The 16,961-nt window shown below is 45.9% G+C and overlaps 1 protein-coding gene across 7 annotated transcripts in view; it reads left to right on the forward strand.

Annotated features, from left to right (window-relative positions):
* BCL11A (BCL11 transcription factor A) overlaps positions 1 to 16,961 on the forward strand; it is a 75,299-nt gene that overhangs the window by 53,613 nt on the left and 4,725 nt on the right. For 2 of the 7 annotated variants that reach the window (XM_031504291.2, XM_021527507.3), the window contains exon 3: positions 7,764 to 9,643. In XM_031504291.2, coding sequence (XP_031360151.1) covers positions 7,764 to 9,643 — 1,880 coding nt within the window. Of the gene's footprint in view, positions 1 to 7,763; positions 13,430 to 16,961 lie in introns of those variants that run through there. The other 5 variants (XM_021527508.2, XM_021527506.3, XM_077781987.1 and 2 more) reach the window with 3 other exon arrangements.

The raw sequence follows: 16,961 nt of genomic DNA on the forward strand, positions 1-16,961 counted from the left end.
TGTAAAATCCAAGGCAAGAGTTTGGCTTTGAGAGAACATGGGGAATTCTTGGAGTTCCTAACTCCAGTCTAAATCTTTGACTGGCAAAGCAATGCCAGCTGCTGTTTTATTATTGTTGGGGCTCGGATTTCTTTTTGAAGTTTGAGGAGTCACGGCATTAATGTTTCGGCCTGGTTCTTCCTGAAAGAGGGTTTTTAAAAGAAGGTGTAATGAAAAAATGGTGTTACTCATACTTGGGTTTTCCCAGTTTTATTAATACGATTTCAGGAAGTCTGAATTTGCAGGCATATTAATTATTTTCAGGAATATAAATATAAATATTCATATATCAGTCTAAGTATTGAATATAAATTTCAGTAATACCTTTTATCAATGAGTTACCATAAAGAAAATCTGGTAGAGATGACAGATGGGGCATTGAGAGTCCTGCAAAGGAAAATTTCTTCTGAATTTTTTGACTTTTTCATGACTAAGATGGTGCCAAGACTCCTCCACCAGGCCTTTGCATAAACAGCGTGGACTCTGTAGAATTTTATTTTCAAAGGCAGAACAACCATGATATTTCCTGTTTTACAAGCAGTACTACATCACTTCCTTCAGATTTTTTGGGATATTTTCCTTTTTCACTGTTTCTGAATCTGGTTCCTCTCTTGATGAAGAGAAAAGGTTAGAGAGGGAGTAGTACCCTGTTGTACACAAATGTAGCTACTGCTGTTATTTAGTATTATTCAAATATTATGAGAGCAGCAGTGACAGTGCTGATGCTCCCAGTGCCAGCAGCTACTTAGGACTGGTTAATGATGGACCAGATGAATCATGCGCCTTTTGCAATCCAGAAGATCAGGAGGAGGAATTAGTGCAAGAAGGAAAAAAACACATTTGGACAGTTACAGTTTCCCTTGTGAACTGATGCTACCAGGAAAAGGTGAGTCATGCCAAAGCAGCTCTTCCTTATTGAGGGAGAAGTGGCTGCTGCAGGAATGGAGCAGGACCCGCTTATCTCTGGCCCTGCTACACTTCCTGTGTCCTAACTGTTTCACCTCACTGGTTTGCAGTTGAAAGGACTTTAAACAGTATGGATTTCCAAAAGAGGGAGAGAGAGGAGGGAAAAAAAAAAAAAGATATTTGACAAGCCAGATGGAGAACTGAATCAAGTACAAGTGGTAACAATTAATTCAATTTTTTTCCTTCCCCCCATTAAATACCATAACAACTCCGAATTTATCAGTCCAAAAATCAGGCAGTCAGTTGACATTAAAGCTGAATAAAGAAGTTCCTTGGTTTGGCTCAGGCTGTTCCTCCCATGATTGTATGGTAGTGAGCAGAAGAGAGGGGGATGCTTTAACTTCTGTCCTTGCTGTTTGATAGGAGAAGGTATTTATGTGCCCTGTAGATGCAGGTAGCCTTGGCTTTGCTTACATGTGCAGGTATCTTGGGAAGGTGAGGGAGAACATAGGACCAAAGCCACCAGGGCCTGTGGTGCTGGTCTGTGGAGGGATGCTGTGGAGAACAGGGGCTGGGCTGTCCGGGAGCAAGGGCCACATCCAGGTTTGCTTGGAGATCTCTCTGGCACGGGGAGAGGAAGCAAATCTGCAGATGTGAATGAAATCCTTGTGCACACCATTGGCACATGTGCAGCCACTGCTTACAGTTTGTTTGGGAAAACACTGGGAAAACTGGGGTGCCTCTAATGCTCCATGTTTGTGTGCAGCTCTTGCAGTGCCCTGGGGTATGACACACCTTGTGTTTAATATCTTGCTCCTTAAGCAGGGGCTTCTTTCCCAAACAGCATCCTGTGCCATTGGCCTGGTTAGGTGCATCCAGAGGATGCTGCATGTGCTGTGTCCAGTGAGCAGCTTTCCTGGATCCAGCCCTGACTTTAGAGAAACTAAGGAAGCTCTTCCAAAGCACATTGGCACATGCATGCAGATTATTCCATTACTCACTTGGCAATGCCTGAACTTGCATGCCTAGCTCCAGAAAGGCTTTTTTAATTTTTTTTTTCCCCTCCCAGCATTGGCATCTAGCTGACACCTTCTCCTCCCAGCTGATCTTCTCCCCAGCATTTTGTCTTGCTTTGCTGCTGGTGGCTGTGGAGATGGCTATGGTTCTTGCTCTGAGCCAGCTCTATTGTGCCTGGAGGTGTTGGCTTCCTCCGACTCGGACTCCGGGAGCACGCTGGGTGTATCTGTGAGCACAGTACAGAGGCACCAGCTTTTCCTTAATATAAAAAAAGCCCCTTAATGCTGAAAGCAGCCATCTCTTCATATTTTACTGAGTAATTGTGCCAACTGCCCTTAAAGACGCTCAAATGCCAATATCCATCCCGCCCATTTGTTAACATTTTGCGGATCAGAAGCTAAATCTGTCACTCGTGTGTCACTGGTTAAGTCACTTCTTCTGGGGGCATGGCAGGCAAGAGCTGTTCTGCTGCCTTTTTTTGAAGCAGGAGCCAATAACTTGAGAAACACTGGACATTTGTTCTGTAGTGAAATGCTCTGCCTCATCACTGGTCTTTTGCCATCCAGGATGTAGAGAAGGAATAAAAATGTAATGTGGTTGATGCTTCACTGAGTGAGGCCAGTCAGGTGTCATCTTGGCCCTAGATTTGTATTTGGGTCATGGTATCCCCATGTAATTCTCCTACAGGGGTAATTTCCAAAGTAGGAAGAAAATGAGCAGTAAAATTGACTGGGAGGAAAAATGTACACACAAAAATATGAATGGTAATTGGAAGCTATTTGTAAAGAGTTGATGAGCTGTCCAGGAAGGAGAGGGCAACTTTGGCCCCAGTCCAAAACCCACTTCACTTGCTTCAGTGGTGAGATGAGAACAGCAATTAGATATTAGAAAAATCAATATACGACAATTAAAAAAAATGGAAAATGGATAGGAATCAATTGCAGTGAGAAACCATGGTGGGTAGAGAACAGGTCAGGAGAGCTGGAGATGCTGGAGAGGAAAACTTGTGCCTGGCACCTCTGGGGAGAGGAGGAGAGAGAGAGAGCTTCTCAGGATCGTGAAGAAGGAAGGGATAAATGGAAGAAGCAGTAAGATAGAAATTTTTGGTAAATATTTCTGCTGTAGACCTGGAGACTAGCCGTGTTACGTTTCTGTATTGTAAGGTGGGTGATGACATTTTTTTCTAGCTCACTGGTAGCCAGGGAGGATATGAGCAGAGAGAAAAAATATTTCTCGTTCAATGGAGAGAAGTATTTTTAAATAAAAAGGCCCTGAAAACTTGCACCCAAGGAACCCTGAAGAGTTAGCATGTGATGCTGGTTTTAAGGAAGCTTATGAACTGGGAAAATGCTGTCAAGAGCTGGTCAGGGTAACGTGGGAGAGTTGGCAACACTTTGCTTATCTCTTCTGGGCAAAATAACGGAAGAACCAACATAAGATTCAATTGATAAATAATTAAAGGATAGAAATATAATTCATGCCACTCAGACTAGATTTATGGAATATGGATCTTGTCAGATAAACCCGATTTCATTCTTCTAGATGTCAACTTCGGTTGATAAATGTAGATGAAATAGACTGCACGGCACTGTGACATTGCCTATGGGAAGACGGAGCACTGGGTGCTACTGCTGGCACAGGTGATGCAGAGCTGGCCAACAGATTAGGGGATGTGGGGCTTTAGCTGGAGAACTCGGCACGTGCTGGTGTGGGCCTCAGTGGTGCTTAGTGCTTTGTTGGTGATTTGGAAATGAATATGCAGTTCTGGTTGGTTGGCATTGTGGATAAAGCAAAGGTGTGTGCAGAGCAAGTGGGGCAGGTTAATGGGCTGGTCTGGAAAGGAAGGATGTGTTGAGAAGACATCAGGTCCAACCTCATGTGGCCCTTAGCTGGAAGAGTGGAATTGGGGCTGTGCTTACAGAGCTGTGTGCAGGACCCTGGAAGGTATAAGCCCTGTGGGAAGCTGAGAGGAAAATCAGGTCCTTCCCACCATGATGCCAGGATGAAAAAGGCTAGGCTGGTCCTTGGGTGGGTAGTGGAGGGATGGCCTCAGGATGGAAGAATAACTGGATTTTGAAGTGTGCCTCAGTTTCACGAAGAACACCATGGTGTGTGTGTGAGGAGCCCATTGTGTACCAAGAGCTTTTCAGTGTTTCAAGCACAAAGACCCTCAAAATATAAAGAGAACAGGTACAGGTTAGAGCTAGAGAAGTTCAGGTGAATCCAAATACCTGTCTGTGAGTGTGGCTGGCTGTGGGAGCGGACTGTAGTGGCAGGCAGTGGGTGCTCTCCCTGTCTGCTGAGCTGGTTTGAATAGATTGGACCAGGATTTGTACTCTGCACTATGCATTGCAGGTTGGAGGGGGTCGTGCTTTATTGAAAGACACTGTGTTGGTCACAGAGTGACTTGTACTGCAGGGAGGCTCAGAGGGTGAGAACTGTGGGTCCCTTTCAGCCTCAAATTCCTGAAAGTAGCCAAGCATGTGAACTCCAGACCCAGGATGTGAGCTCCATCCACACTGCTGGTGGCCCAAGGCTGGTGCAGTGGTGACTCCTGGATTTCCTCTTGGAAATCAGCTGAAAGTCCCAGTGGCATTACAACGGATGACAAGCCCCATCACATTGTCCTGGTGGATGGTGAGGTACAAAGAGCCCTGTGAGACCTTCCCCAGCTCTGTTCTTGGCCAGCACCATCTTCTGCATCTCCCTGCTGTGAGACCCACCTCGTTTGCCCGTGGTCATGCCCAGATGTGTTAGCTGGGAAAGCTGTGTGAACACAGGGCCTGTTCCACACAGTAAAGAGACATCAGTGGATATGGCCTTTGGGTCTGACTCTTGAGGGGACCCAAATGGTGTCCCAAAAAGCCCATGGTGGTGATGGGATGGGAGCAAGGGAGGGCAAGTCCCTTCCCAACCCAGGGATTGCTGTGGCAATCTAAGGATCCATCTTGTTGCTGTGGATTGGTGCCATAATTTTTTGCAGTTTGGCAAGGCTGCATCAGACTGAAACGTATCTCTAGGTGGTGATATGGTCAGTCAATAGCCTTCATAATTAATCAAGCACTAATAGACAAATTAGAAATCATGCTTCTTCAGAGCAGGAGGTGGAGACAAATGGCTGGTGGATTTTAACTGTTTAGCTGTTTAGTTGTTTTTTTTCCCTGGTTTTGCATTGCTCCCTTGAAAATGGTGGGTTGTTTAGGGAAGTTTTGTACATGAACATGATTTTAATTGTAAATTATTATCTTGATTACCAAACACAGACAGTGAATTGAAAACTTGTTTTTTCAGGCAAGCACATGAAGAATAATCTTACATTTTACACTCCACTAGGTCAATGTAGCCCTAATTTTGCCACGCAGGAAATCAATTCCAGTCTTTATAACAGTCGAAGATGTTATGAACAAAGTAATTTTGCAAATTATGGCAAGTAACACATTTATTGATGACTGTAGCTTAGGAATTTAGAATTTGTGAGCACTGTAATATAATAAGGCCTCACTGGCAGGAGCTGAGTGAAATACAGATGATTTGGTGAAACTGTAATGCATCATTTGCTATTAGTGGACTGGTAATAATTACCAGTTTCAAAGCAGCTTTTTCCATGTAATCTTTAGTCTCAGTCGTAACAGCCCTTCTCATTGACATTATGATTACACGAGCTGCCCTTATGATCTAGAATATCTAGTTGATGGGAATACTAAAATGTGGTAGCAAACGCTCAATGTTGTATCCTCATTATAAGATAAAATGCTATTTTCTCTGACCTGATCTATAAGGTAGAGAGGCAAGGTAGTGTTTCGTTGTTAGCTCCTTCCGTGGTGTTAAAAATGTCCATTTCAATATGATGAAGCAAGATAATTCCTCCCCCTCCTCACCCCCCCCCCCCCCCCCCCCGCCAAGCTCTCAAATGAGCATAGGAATGTGAAAGTCCAATTGAATTTCACTCTCATTTCAGCAGATTTAAGTATTTATCTGTGCTCACATGTCTGGCACATACTAAACACAACACTGCATTTTATTCCAATGTAGGCTTCAGAGTGAAACATTAAATATTATTCCAAGGGCTTTTAAAGTGATTAAAGTGTTAAATGCCTGCTGTAGATGATTGAGGCTCTCTGCTTGCCTGATTCAGCTTCTCAGGCCAAACACAGAATAGTGGCAGAGCCAGAAGGCAGGGAGGGAAGCTGGGATGGAGCAGTACAGCCAGAGCTGGATCTCAGGATCATGGAGTGGTTTGGGTTGAAAGGGACCTTAAAGATGCCTGGTTCTGTCATGTATCCCGAGATCATCGAGGAGGAAAATGCCCACTTTTCCTCCCCTCCTCCCCGTGAGATGGGAAAAAAGATGGGCGCAGATAAAGTGATGTTCTCTTTCCTAATTTGGCTTATTTGGTTTTTTTTAATCTTCCTTTTCTTTGTATTAGGCAAATAGGGGAAACCTAATGAGGGCAACTCTCAGTGCAGCCTGCTTACCCAAGAGAGATGCCTAAGGAACAGATTCCTGGGGATGTAAATGTTGAGTCAGGGCAGGAATATGTGGTGAAGGCCAGTACTACCACCCCAAGTGCTGATGCCCTTCTAAGGCTCCTGGTTTATCTCTCAGCTTACCTCAATGTTGTTGTTATTTGTTAAAATATCACTAAACAACAGCTCTGTGAGAACTGCTGAACAAGGCTGAAAGTGAATGTATATCCTTCTCTTAGCTCCAGCTTTGGTTTACCAGCATTTAGCAAAAAGCATCCATATGGGGGTGGAAGGGAATTATTTGCAAAATCCCAGTAATAAATAAAGGCACCCTCACCTTCACCATATCTCACACCATTCTTCCCTCGCGGGCAGCCCTCAAAAAGTTATTCATCCCCCTTGTTTTGCCGTATATTAGAAGGGGTTGCTTTCTGCTGTCATTATTAGCCGGCTTTTTGTTTAGTTATTTATTAGTTGGTTGCTCTTTTATAATGTCCGTGTTATCTCCAAAAATAAATGATCATGAAATAGAGTTAGCTCACTACTTGCCAAAGTGGCATTTACCATCCTCAGCTTCTTTTCAGCGCGAGAGAAATAATGCGGCTCCGGGAGGGCGCTCGGCCAGGCCTCCTGGCCGGCCTCCAGCTCTTTCCCTGGCGGAGCTGCTGCTCTCTCTGTCTTTCCCTTTCCGTGTCCCGTGCTCAATTTTTTTTCCCTCCCTCCCCCTGCTCTTTTTATTTCTTTCCTTCCCCCAGAGGTGAATCTCCGCTAAGAAGCAGAAGTTGATTCTTAATTTTGTACGCACTGTCAGTCTCAAAATAAGGAGGAGACTAAGAATGTGTTGATGCCCAGCTTGCTGACAGTTGTGATGCTTTGAACTGATCTGTGTGGAGTGCTTTTCAGAAAGGGATTTCTTTATTTTGTATTTATTTATCTATTTATATATTTGTTTACATATTTATTTACGAATACTCTAAATGCCTGCACCCTCTTGCGACATAAAGTCAGCTGAGTTGGAGCTGGTGTTGATTGGCTTTAACATTTCTTGCTTTTCTTCGCCTGTTTTATTCTGTGGTTACCCAACATGGTTCAGATTTGAAACCAGAGCTGGGCATGGTGCGAGGAGGTGGATGTGCTTGGTGTGGGTTTGGATATCCTTGTTGTGCCTCTCACCTCTTTCCATTCATGTCCCCTGCCCGTCCCTCAGCTGGGATGTTCCTTGCCCAGCTCCCAGCTGAGTGTCCCAGAGGAGGACAGGAGGTTAGGTGGGGAGGCGAGCGCTCGCCCGCCGCTAGACAGCTGGAGATTGACGCTGCTTGTTGTGTTATTTTGCAGGTAAAGATGAGCCCAGCAGCTACACGTGTACAACTTGTAAACAGCCTTTCAACAGCGCCTGGTTCCTCTTGCAGCACGCACAGAACACACACGGCTTACGGATCTACCTAGAAAGCGAGCACGGCAGCCCCCTGACGCCACGGGTTGGTATCCCAACAGGACTAGGTGCAGAGTGCCCTTCCCAGCCACCTCTCCATGGGATTCACATTGCAGACAATAACCCTTTTAACCTGCTCAGAATACCCGGCTCGGTCTCGAGGGAGGCGTCGGGGCTGGGAGAAGGGCGTTTCCCACCCACGCCGCCCCTCTTTAGCCCTCCCCCGAGGCACCATTTGGATCCGCATCGCATTGAGCGCCTGGGTGCGGAAGAAATGGCTCTGGCCACCCATCACCCTAGTGCCTTTGACAGGGTGCTGCGACTGAACCCCATGGCGATGGAGCCGCCCGCTATGGATTTCTCCCGGAGGCTGCGGGAGCTGGCCGGCAACACCTCCAGCCCACCCCTGTCCCCGAGCCGGCCCAGCCCTATGCAAAGGTTGCTGCAGCCCTTCCAGCCCGGCAGCAAGCCCCCGTTCCTGGCCACACCACCCCTCCCTCCTCTGCAATCTGCTCCTCCTCCCTCCCAGCCCCCCATGAAGTCCAAGTCCTGCGAGTTCTGTGGGAAGACGTTCAAGTTTCAGAGCAACCTTGTGGTCCACCGCCGGAGCCACACGGGGGAGAAGCCCTACAAGTGCAACCTCTGTGACCACGCCTGCACGCAGGCCAGCAAGCTGAAGCGCCACATGAAGACCCACATGCACAAGTCCTCCCCCATGACAGTGAAGTCAGACGACGGGCTCTCCACCGCCAGCTCCCCTGAGCCAGGCACCAGCGACCTGGTGGGCAGCGCCAGCAGTGCCCTCAAGTCCGTGGTGGCCAAGTTCAAGAGCGAGAATGACCCCAATATGATCCCTGAGAACGGGGATGAGGAAGAGGAGGAGGAGGAGGAGGAAGAGGAGGAGGAGGAGGAGGAAGAGGAGGAGGACTTGAACGAGAGCGACAGGCCGGACTATGGCTTCGGGATGAGCCTTGAGGCGGCCCGTCACCACGAGAACAACTCGCGGGCTGGCGAGGAGGGCCGGACGATGCCGGACGTCATGCAGGGCATGGTCTTGAGCTCCATGCAGCACTTCAGCGAGGCCTTCCACCAGGTCCTGGGGGAGAAACACAAGAGGGGCCACCTCCCCGAGCCCGAGGTGCACAGGGACACTTGTGACGAAGACTCAGTGGCCGGCGAGTCCGACCGTATCGATGAGGGGGCTGTCAACGGCCGGGGCTGCTCCCCAGGGGAGTCTGCCTCGGGAGGCCTGTCCAAAAAGCTGCTGCTGGGTAGCCCCAGCTCCCTGAGCCCCTTCTCCAAACGCATCAAGTTGGAGAAGGAGTTCGACCTGCCGGCTGCCGCCATGCCCAACACCGAGAACGTTTACTCCCAGTGGCTGGCTGGCTATGCCGCCTCCCGGCAGCTGAAGGACCCCTTCCTCAGCTTTGGCGACTCCCGACAATCGCCCTTCGCCTCCTCCTCCGAGCACTCCTCGGAGAACGGGAGCCTGCGCTTCTCCACGCCGCCGGGCGAGCTGGACGGAGGGATTTCAGGCCGCAGCGGCACGGGAAGCGGAGGGAGCACCCCCCATATTAGTGGCCCGGGCCCTGGCAGGCCCAGCTCAAAAGAGGGCAGACGCAGCGACACTTGTGAGTACTGTGGGAAGGTCTTCAAGAACTGTAGTAATCTCACCGTCCACAGACGGAGCCACACGGGCGAGAGGCCGTATAAGTGTGAGCTTTGCAACTACGCCTGCGCCCAGAGTAGCAAGCTCACCCGGCACATGAAAACACACGGGCAGGTGGGAAAGGACGTTTACAAATGCGAGATTTGTAAGATGCCTTTTAGCGTGTACAGTACCCTGGAGAAACACATGAAAAAATGGCACAGTGATCGAGTCTTGAATAACGAGATAAAAACTGAATAGAGGTATATTCGTACCCCCCCCACTCCCATCCACACTGCCTCCCACACCCCACCCCCCACCTCGCATCCCTGTAGAGATTTTCTAGTCCCTTGTGATGGAAGTCATGGAAGCTAAGGATATTTGGAAAGTGCTTGTCACCAGCACACCCTGTTTATTTTCTTTTTGTTCTCACCGTTTGAATGCATGATCTGTATCGGGGCAATACTATTGCATTTTACGCAAACTTTGAGCCTTTCTCTTGTGCAATAATTTACATGTTGTGTATGTTGGGGTTGTTTTTTTTTTGGTTTTTTTTTTTTTTTGGGTTGTTTTTTTATTTTGGTTGATTTTTTAAATTTCTTTTTTTTTTTTTAATTTTTGGATTAGACAGCATGTATGGTATGTTATGGCTGTTTTTAAATTGTCCCTGATTAGTTGCTGAGCAAACATGTCGCTGTTTCCAATTCCGTTCGGGAAAAAAAAGAAAAAGGAAAAAAACAGAAAAGGAGGAAAAAAGAGGAGAGGAGGAGGAGGAGGAGGAAAAAAGACCAAAAAAAAGCAAAGTGAAACAAAACCAAACCCGAGAGCAAACAAAACCGACCATGCTGCATACATCCTGTAATACATATCATGTACAGTTTTGTTTTGTGACGTGCAAAGGAAAACTTGCTGTGGGTGACCCTCTGTGGACAGGACCGATAGCACCGAAGAAGCGTTGTGTTAGCCTAGATCGCTGTCTTAAACCAATAAACCCACGACTGGAGACAGAGTTCCCCTTGGGAACTCTAAAAAAGGCCTTTAATTGGGAATAACCTACTGCCACCAGTCAGGAAGAGGTAGATTTCTCTTAGCATTTGATTTCAAACACACACACCCACACCCACACAAAAATAATAATAATAAAAAAAAATAATAATCCGAGTGCCTTGGGTCTGTCACGGCCGATGCCGATGGCTCCTTTCTGCTCGTCCTCCATGCGTAGCTCGTCGCCACCTCGGCCGCGCTGGGAGCCACCTCGTGCCCCTCACAACGCTGGCCACCTAGGAATGAAGAGGGAAGAGGAAACTAAGGAAGAGAAAGAAATGACCCACTCAGTCCTAGTTAATCATCATTCTCCTCTGCCTTTTATTGTTATTATTAATTATTATTACTATTATTTTTTAAAAAATGATCATACCAGTCTAAAAACCTGCTTGGCTTGTGGAGAGAGCTTAAAATGAGATGTAGAACCTTCCCCCCGCCCGCCCTGCCCCAAACTTTTATTTCCCCCCCCATCAATGATTAAATAGAATGTGAAACACGCAGAGGCCCTTCAACACCATTAAACACACAATAAAGGAAATCCATTTTATGAAGATATTTACTTTTAATAATATCTTTTATTGATTCTGGCACCAAAACAAATAAATCCGGAGCCACTTGGTTGTCAAGCTGACAATCAAATTATAAACTTTAAGACCTCGTGTATACCTTATAAAAAATAAAATAAAGACTGGCAATAATATTTTACCGAGTGTAACAGATAGAGGAGCAAAAAAATAAATAAATTGTGATTTATTAGCACAATGTGGTACTGTTTGCCATTTAAAACTAGAACAGGTGTATAAGCTAATATCGACACAGTGGTGATTAACTATGAACTCTTATAAGACTTGCCTTTAATATGATGCTTTGGAAGAAGTAACAGGAAATTTAAAAAAAAAAAAAAAAAAAAAAAGCAAAAGAGTAGCAGTATCTGTTTGTGCTCCCTAAAAGTTGTCCTCCATTTTTTTTTCCCCCATCCTCTGTGTGCTATTTGTGTTGACGTGGAAGAGGATTTCTTGTTTTATTCCTAAGCTAGCGCCTGCCCCGGTTGGTGTTCAAATAGCACTTGACTCTGCCTGTGATGTCTGTATCTTTTCTTTAATCAAAGGTACAGAGGTTGAGTATAAAATAAGACTGCTCAGATAGGACAATTAAGTGCACTGTACGATTTTCCCAGTTTACAGGTCTATACTTTAAGGGAAAAGTTGCAAGAAAGCTGAAAAGAAAAAAAAAATTAAAAAAAGAAAATTCAACACACATTGATGAGCATAAAAAAAACCAAACCCACAAAATCCCATAAACTTTGCCAGCCATTTGCTTGACTAATGAGCTTATCTTCTCGGACGCGACATTACAGCGCTGTGAATGGAAACAGACTCTACACTCACATAAAATGAACAATTGCTTTCACTCCTACAGTGCAAGGATTTTTTTTTTTGTACAAAAAAAAGATTAAAAAAAAAAACAAACACCACAAAACCTTTTTTAAAATATAAATGAAATGTTAAGAAAAAATTTTTAAGGAAGAAAAAGAAAAGAAAACCACAACACTTCATTATGTTTAGGGGGAAACTGTATTTTAGGATTCATTGTCTTGGTGGTGTACAAGACTTGTTACTCATTTTAAAATGGTAGTGGAAATTCTATGCCTTGGATATACACAGCTCTTCAGGTTGTATAAAAACATGCATTGGGGAAAGGTTTTAAGATTATATAGTAATTAAATATAGGAAAATGCACACTCATGTTGATTCCTATGCTAAAACACATTTATGGTCTCTTTTTTCTGTATTTCTAGAATGGTATTTGAATTAAATGTTCATCTAGTGTAGGCACTATAGTATTTATATTGAAGCTTGTATTTTTAACTGTTGCTTGTTCTCTCAAAAGGTATTGATGTACCTTTTTTGGTAGTGGAAAAAAAAACCACAGGCTGCCACAGTATATTTTTTTAATTTGGCAGGATAATATAGTGCAAATTATTTGTATGTTTCAAAAAAAAGAAAAAAGACAAAAAGACAAAAAAGGTGTGACATTGTACAGATCCGAGGCCATATAATGGCCCTTTGGGAGAAACCTGTTCTGATGTCATGCTGCTGGCCGTCACAGAGGGGTGTACATATCTTTTTTCGTTCTTTTTTCCTGCTGCCATACTGTATGCAGTACTGCAAGCTAATAACGTTGGTTTGTTATGTAGTGTGCTTTATGTCCCTTTCCTTCTATCACCCGACATTCCAGCATCTTAACTTCATATGCAGTAAAAGAAAGAAAGAAAAGAAAAAAAGAAAAGAAAAGAAAAGAAAGAAAGAAAGAAAGAAAAAAGCTAAAAAAAAGGAAAAAAAAAGAAAAGAAAAACCGTTTTGCAGTTTTTTTCATTGCCAAAAACTAAATGGTGCTTTATATTTAGATTGGAAAGAATTTCATATGCAAAGCATATTAAAGAGAAAGCCCGCTTGAGTCAATACTTTTTTGTAAATGGCAATGCAGAATATTTTGTTATTGGCCTTTTCTATTCCTGTAATGAAAGCTGTTTGTCGTAACTTGAAATTTTATCTTTTAATATGGGAGTCACTATTTATTATTGCTTATGTGCTCTGTTCAAAACAGAGGCACTTAATTTGATCTTTTATTTTTCTTTGGGGTTTTTTTTTGGGGGGGGGAGTTTTTTTAAAATTTTTTTAAATTTTTTTTTTTATTATTTGGATGACCAAAGGTCATTACAACCTGGCTTTTTATTGTATTTGTTTCTGGTCTTTGTTAAGTTCTATTGGAAAAACCACTGTCTGTGTTTTTTTGGCAGTTGTCTGCATTATCCTGTTCATACACCCATTTTGTCCCTTTATTGAAAAAATAAAAAAAAAACCTTAAAGTACACAGTGTCAGCTTCTGGTGTCCTCATTTGACACACACTGTAGGTGGCTTCCAGCAGCAGGCTGTAGGGGAAGGTCCCGTGCAGGGGTGTTTTCAGGGGCCTGCTCCAGTCCCCAGGGAGCGCCCACCACCCAGCTTGGCCTTAAATCAGCCCCCTCTGCCCAGGAAGAGGATTTCTGGGCTAAGGAGTTCACTATCCGGCCAGTGGAAGGTGTTTGCAGTCTGGACCTGTAGCTTTGGGATTTCTCCCCGCTCTAGATGACTGAGCTGTGACCCCCAGCCTTCACTCGGTCTGCAGCAGGGACTTCCCGTTTGGCAAATCTGTGGCAGAAGAGGTGAGCAAACTGACAGCTCTGCAGCCCCCCGAGGCTCCCCTGTCCCTGACTGCTTTTGGGGATGGGGGTGAAATCAGCCACTGGTGCCTGCAGGCGCCCAGGCAGGAGCTGATTTCTCTTGGGGGGCTGAGGTCTCTCGCTTTTGGCTCTGGGATCACACTGAGCCCAGCCCAAAGCTCCCAGCCCTGCTCCCAGCTGGAGCTGGAGCTGGGAGCTCCTTTCTTTTCTCCCTGGGTTTTGATTTTTTTTTTTTTTTTTTTTTTTTTTTTTCTGGTGGGAAGTGCAGGTTTCTGTGCATTGTCTCTAAAATCCGGAGTTCAGGTCCCCCCTGTCCCCCCTTAGGGGTCTGTATATGTTGTCAGTTTGACAAATATTGCATGTTGCAGCATCTCTTTATTAAAGCACATACCGCTGTGATATTGTCTCTTGCTGTTCCTAGTGTAATGGATTTAATACTATTTTTTTTATTTTCCTTTTTTTGATTTCTGTAAAATCTTCCAGTTGTTCTGTTGTCTTCTTGTGATGGCATCATTTGTTGCCTGTATTTTGCCCGGCACCTTCTGAAGGGGGAGGTTTGGAATTTTAAAGAAAGGCAGAAATACCTATCTAAAGAAAAAAAAAATTTTTTCTAAGAGAGATTTGAAAAGAATGTAGTAAAGCTCCATTTTAATCCTGGAAGAGGAAGGGGGAAGATTTTGTTTGGACTATCGGGATAATAGTGCGGGAGGGCTGGAAAGGTGCAGGCAGTGCCCCCCGACCTGTGCTCCCCTTCAGCAGGCTGGTGCCCACTGGCTGGAGCTGGAGTGTTGCCAGAGGGATCCCTAGCACAGTATAGGGAAGGGTGGGGTGCTCGAGGTGGCAGGCATGGACACAGGCTCTTCCATGGAAGGCCAGTGTCCACAGGGATGTGCTTTGCAGCTGCCTTGATGCATCTTTTGATCCTGTGCCACAAAATATCTGTACAGAGTCCGCTCTCTCCCTCCCTGTCCCTATTTTTATTGCTGGTGGTTGAGACCATGGTGGAGATGTTTCCTAGAGGACTTGTGGTTAGCTGTGCCCAAGGTTGAGCATAGCCTGGCTGACTTTCAGAGCGCGCGCTGTACCCAGGGTCCGTTCTGTGGTGGTTATTGTCCCACTACCTTTCCCTGTACTGTGTTTTACTTGGGAAATGATCGTATATAAAAGCACACAGGCAGGCATCTGCATGTGTCCATATACAGGCATCACTATGTAGACCTGTGCTGCTACAAGATGAACTGGTGGAAAGCAAACTATTGACTTCTTTATCAAGCGGTGCAGCGATGTGTGTGATTCCCAGCTTTCCCAAAGCTGAATTTTCCAGGTTTCCCAGAGAGGAACGAGCCTGGTGGGCGCCACGTGGCACATAGGGCAGGGGTGGTGGTTTGGAGGAAGGAGTGGTGGGAGAAGCAGCTCCTGCTATAGGAGTTGTCTGAGCAGCGTAGCTTACGAGTGGCAACATGCTGTCACCTCCACACCAAAGCAGATGTTCCTGAATGTGCTGTTTTTCTGCCAGGGGAAGTCAGTTAGTGGTGTGATGAACCCACTGAAGTTTGTTGGGTTGGGGCATGGATGCCCCAGGCCCCACTGTGAGCTGCTTTGTCATCCCACACACGCGTGACCTGCGCTCCCCAGAAACTTCTCTGTTTCTGTGTAAAATGATGTCTCTAGGAATAAGTGATATTTGGGTAACAGTGTCTATTGTTAATGTCTCCCGCCCTGTCAACTTTTGAGGGGGAACATGGGTTTATGGCATAGACCCTTGTCTAATCTCCTCCAAATTTTGTAGTGATTATTGCAATGAAGGCGCTGAAACAGTATCCAGAATTTAGACTACAGATGTTTCATATTATTATGTTTCCACTGACTGAGATAATACAGGCATAAGCAATAACCATGTCTTTGCTTGACATTCAGGAGGCTGTGGCATATCTGATGAGATACAGTTTTGGGGTTTATCTAAGTGTGGAGTTTGGACCCAACAGAAAAATTATATCAGCTGCTCCCTTAGATCCCTCCTTCTCTTTTTTCCTCCAATAAAGGTTGAAACCCCTTCTGGCGCATGCATGGACAAATGGTAGTATTGACTAGGAGAGAGTGATACTGCCCGGAGGGCTCTTTGCCAGAGCTGCTGAAGAGATGCTGCTCGTCGAGCCCAGATGCTTGACTGCTGATTTCCAACGAGTCACAGGGATGCAGGAGAGACGGGAGAAGTGAAGAACCCCAAGGTTTTGTGCCCCACAGCTTTGCAGTGGTGGTGTGCTAGTGGCCAGGATGGCTGTGCTGCTCTTGGCTGTCTTGGAAGTCTCAGCCAGCTTTAACATTAGCCTGGAAACTGCTGGGCTCAGTCAGGAACAGCAACTAACCCTCCCTGGAAGGAAACTGGGCACGGAGCTCTTGACTTCAGAGGAGACACTCCAGTTAACACCCACTGAAGAGCTGGCTTAGAAGGAGCTGGTTACTAAGTCCTGATGGCAGCTCACATGTAGTAATCCTTTAACCACTCTTTTAAGTATTAATGAAGTAAATTCCATAGAAACCAGCTCCCCATTGGGCAGCCGAGGTGGATTTTGAGGAGTGCATTGATGATGTGCCAGCCTTGTCACTGGTGTAGCCCTTAGCCTGTCATGGGGGTAGCGCGGTGCTGGGTGATCGGGCTGGAGCAGGGGCTGGGAGCCGGGAATGGTTGCTTTCCAGTGCCCCATCCCATGCTGCTGAAGTGGATGGCTTTGCTGGGCACGGGCTGGGGCTGTGCAGCTTGAGCTTTGCTGCTGCGGCATGCTCATCCATGCCACGTGATACCCACCGTGCTGGGAGCTGGGAAAAGCCCTCCATGAACCACCCGCCGTGTGCCGTGTTAACAGTTCCAATGGCTTTTAGGAGGCCCTTCAGCACCTGTGGGAAGCCCAGGAGGGTTTGGGAAAGAGTAAGAGGAGGATTGCAAGACAGGCTGGCTTGGTCCCTGCCCAGTACAGCCCAGAGGTCTTTCTTCCTAAATGATCCCTGTGGTTCCTGCGTGGTGCGGAGGATGCTGGATGTGCAATTGTGGCCTGAGAGAGGAAGGGCTCCATCCTGCCATATCCCTTTGTGGCAGTTGGGTGTCCTAGTTAGTTGTTAGAGACAGAAAAGAGACAAAAAGAGAAGTAGGATAAGGGAATGACTCACACCATGGGCCATGTCACACC

This window comes from Lonchura striata, chromosome 3, assembly GCF_046129695.1.
Source record: "Lonchura striata isolate bLonStr1 chromosome 3, bLonStr1.mat, whole genome shotgun sequence".
In the NCBI taxonomy this organism is placed as follows: domain Eukaryota; kingdom Metazoa; phylum Chordata; class Aves; order Passeriformes; family Estrildidae; genus Lonchura; species Lonchura striata.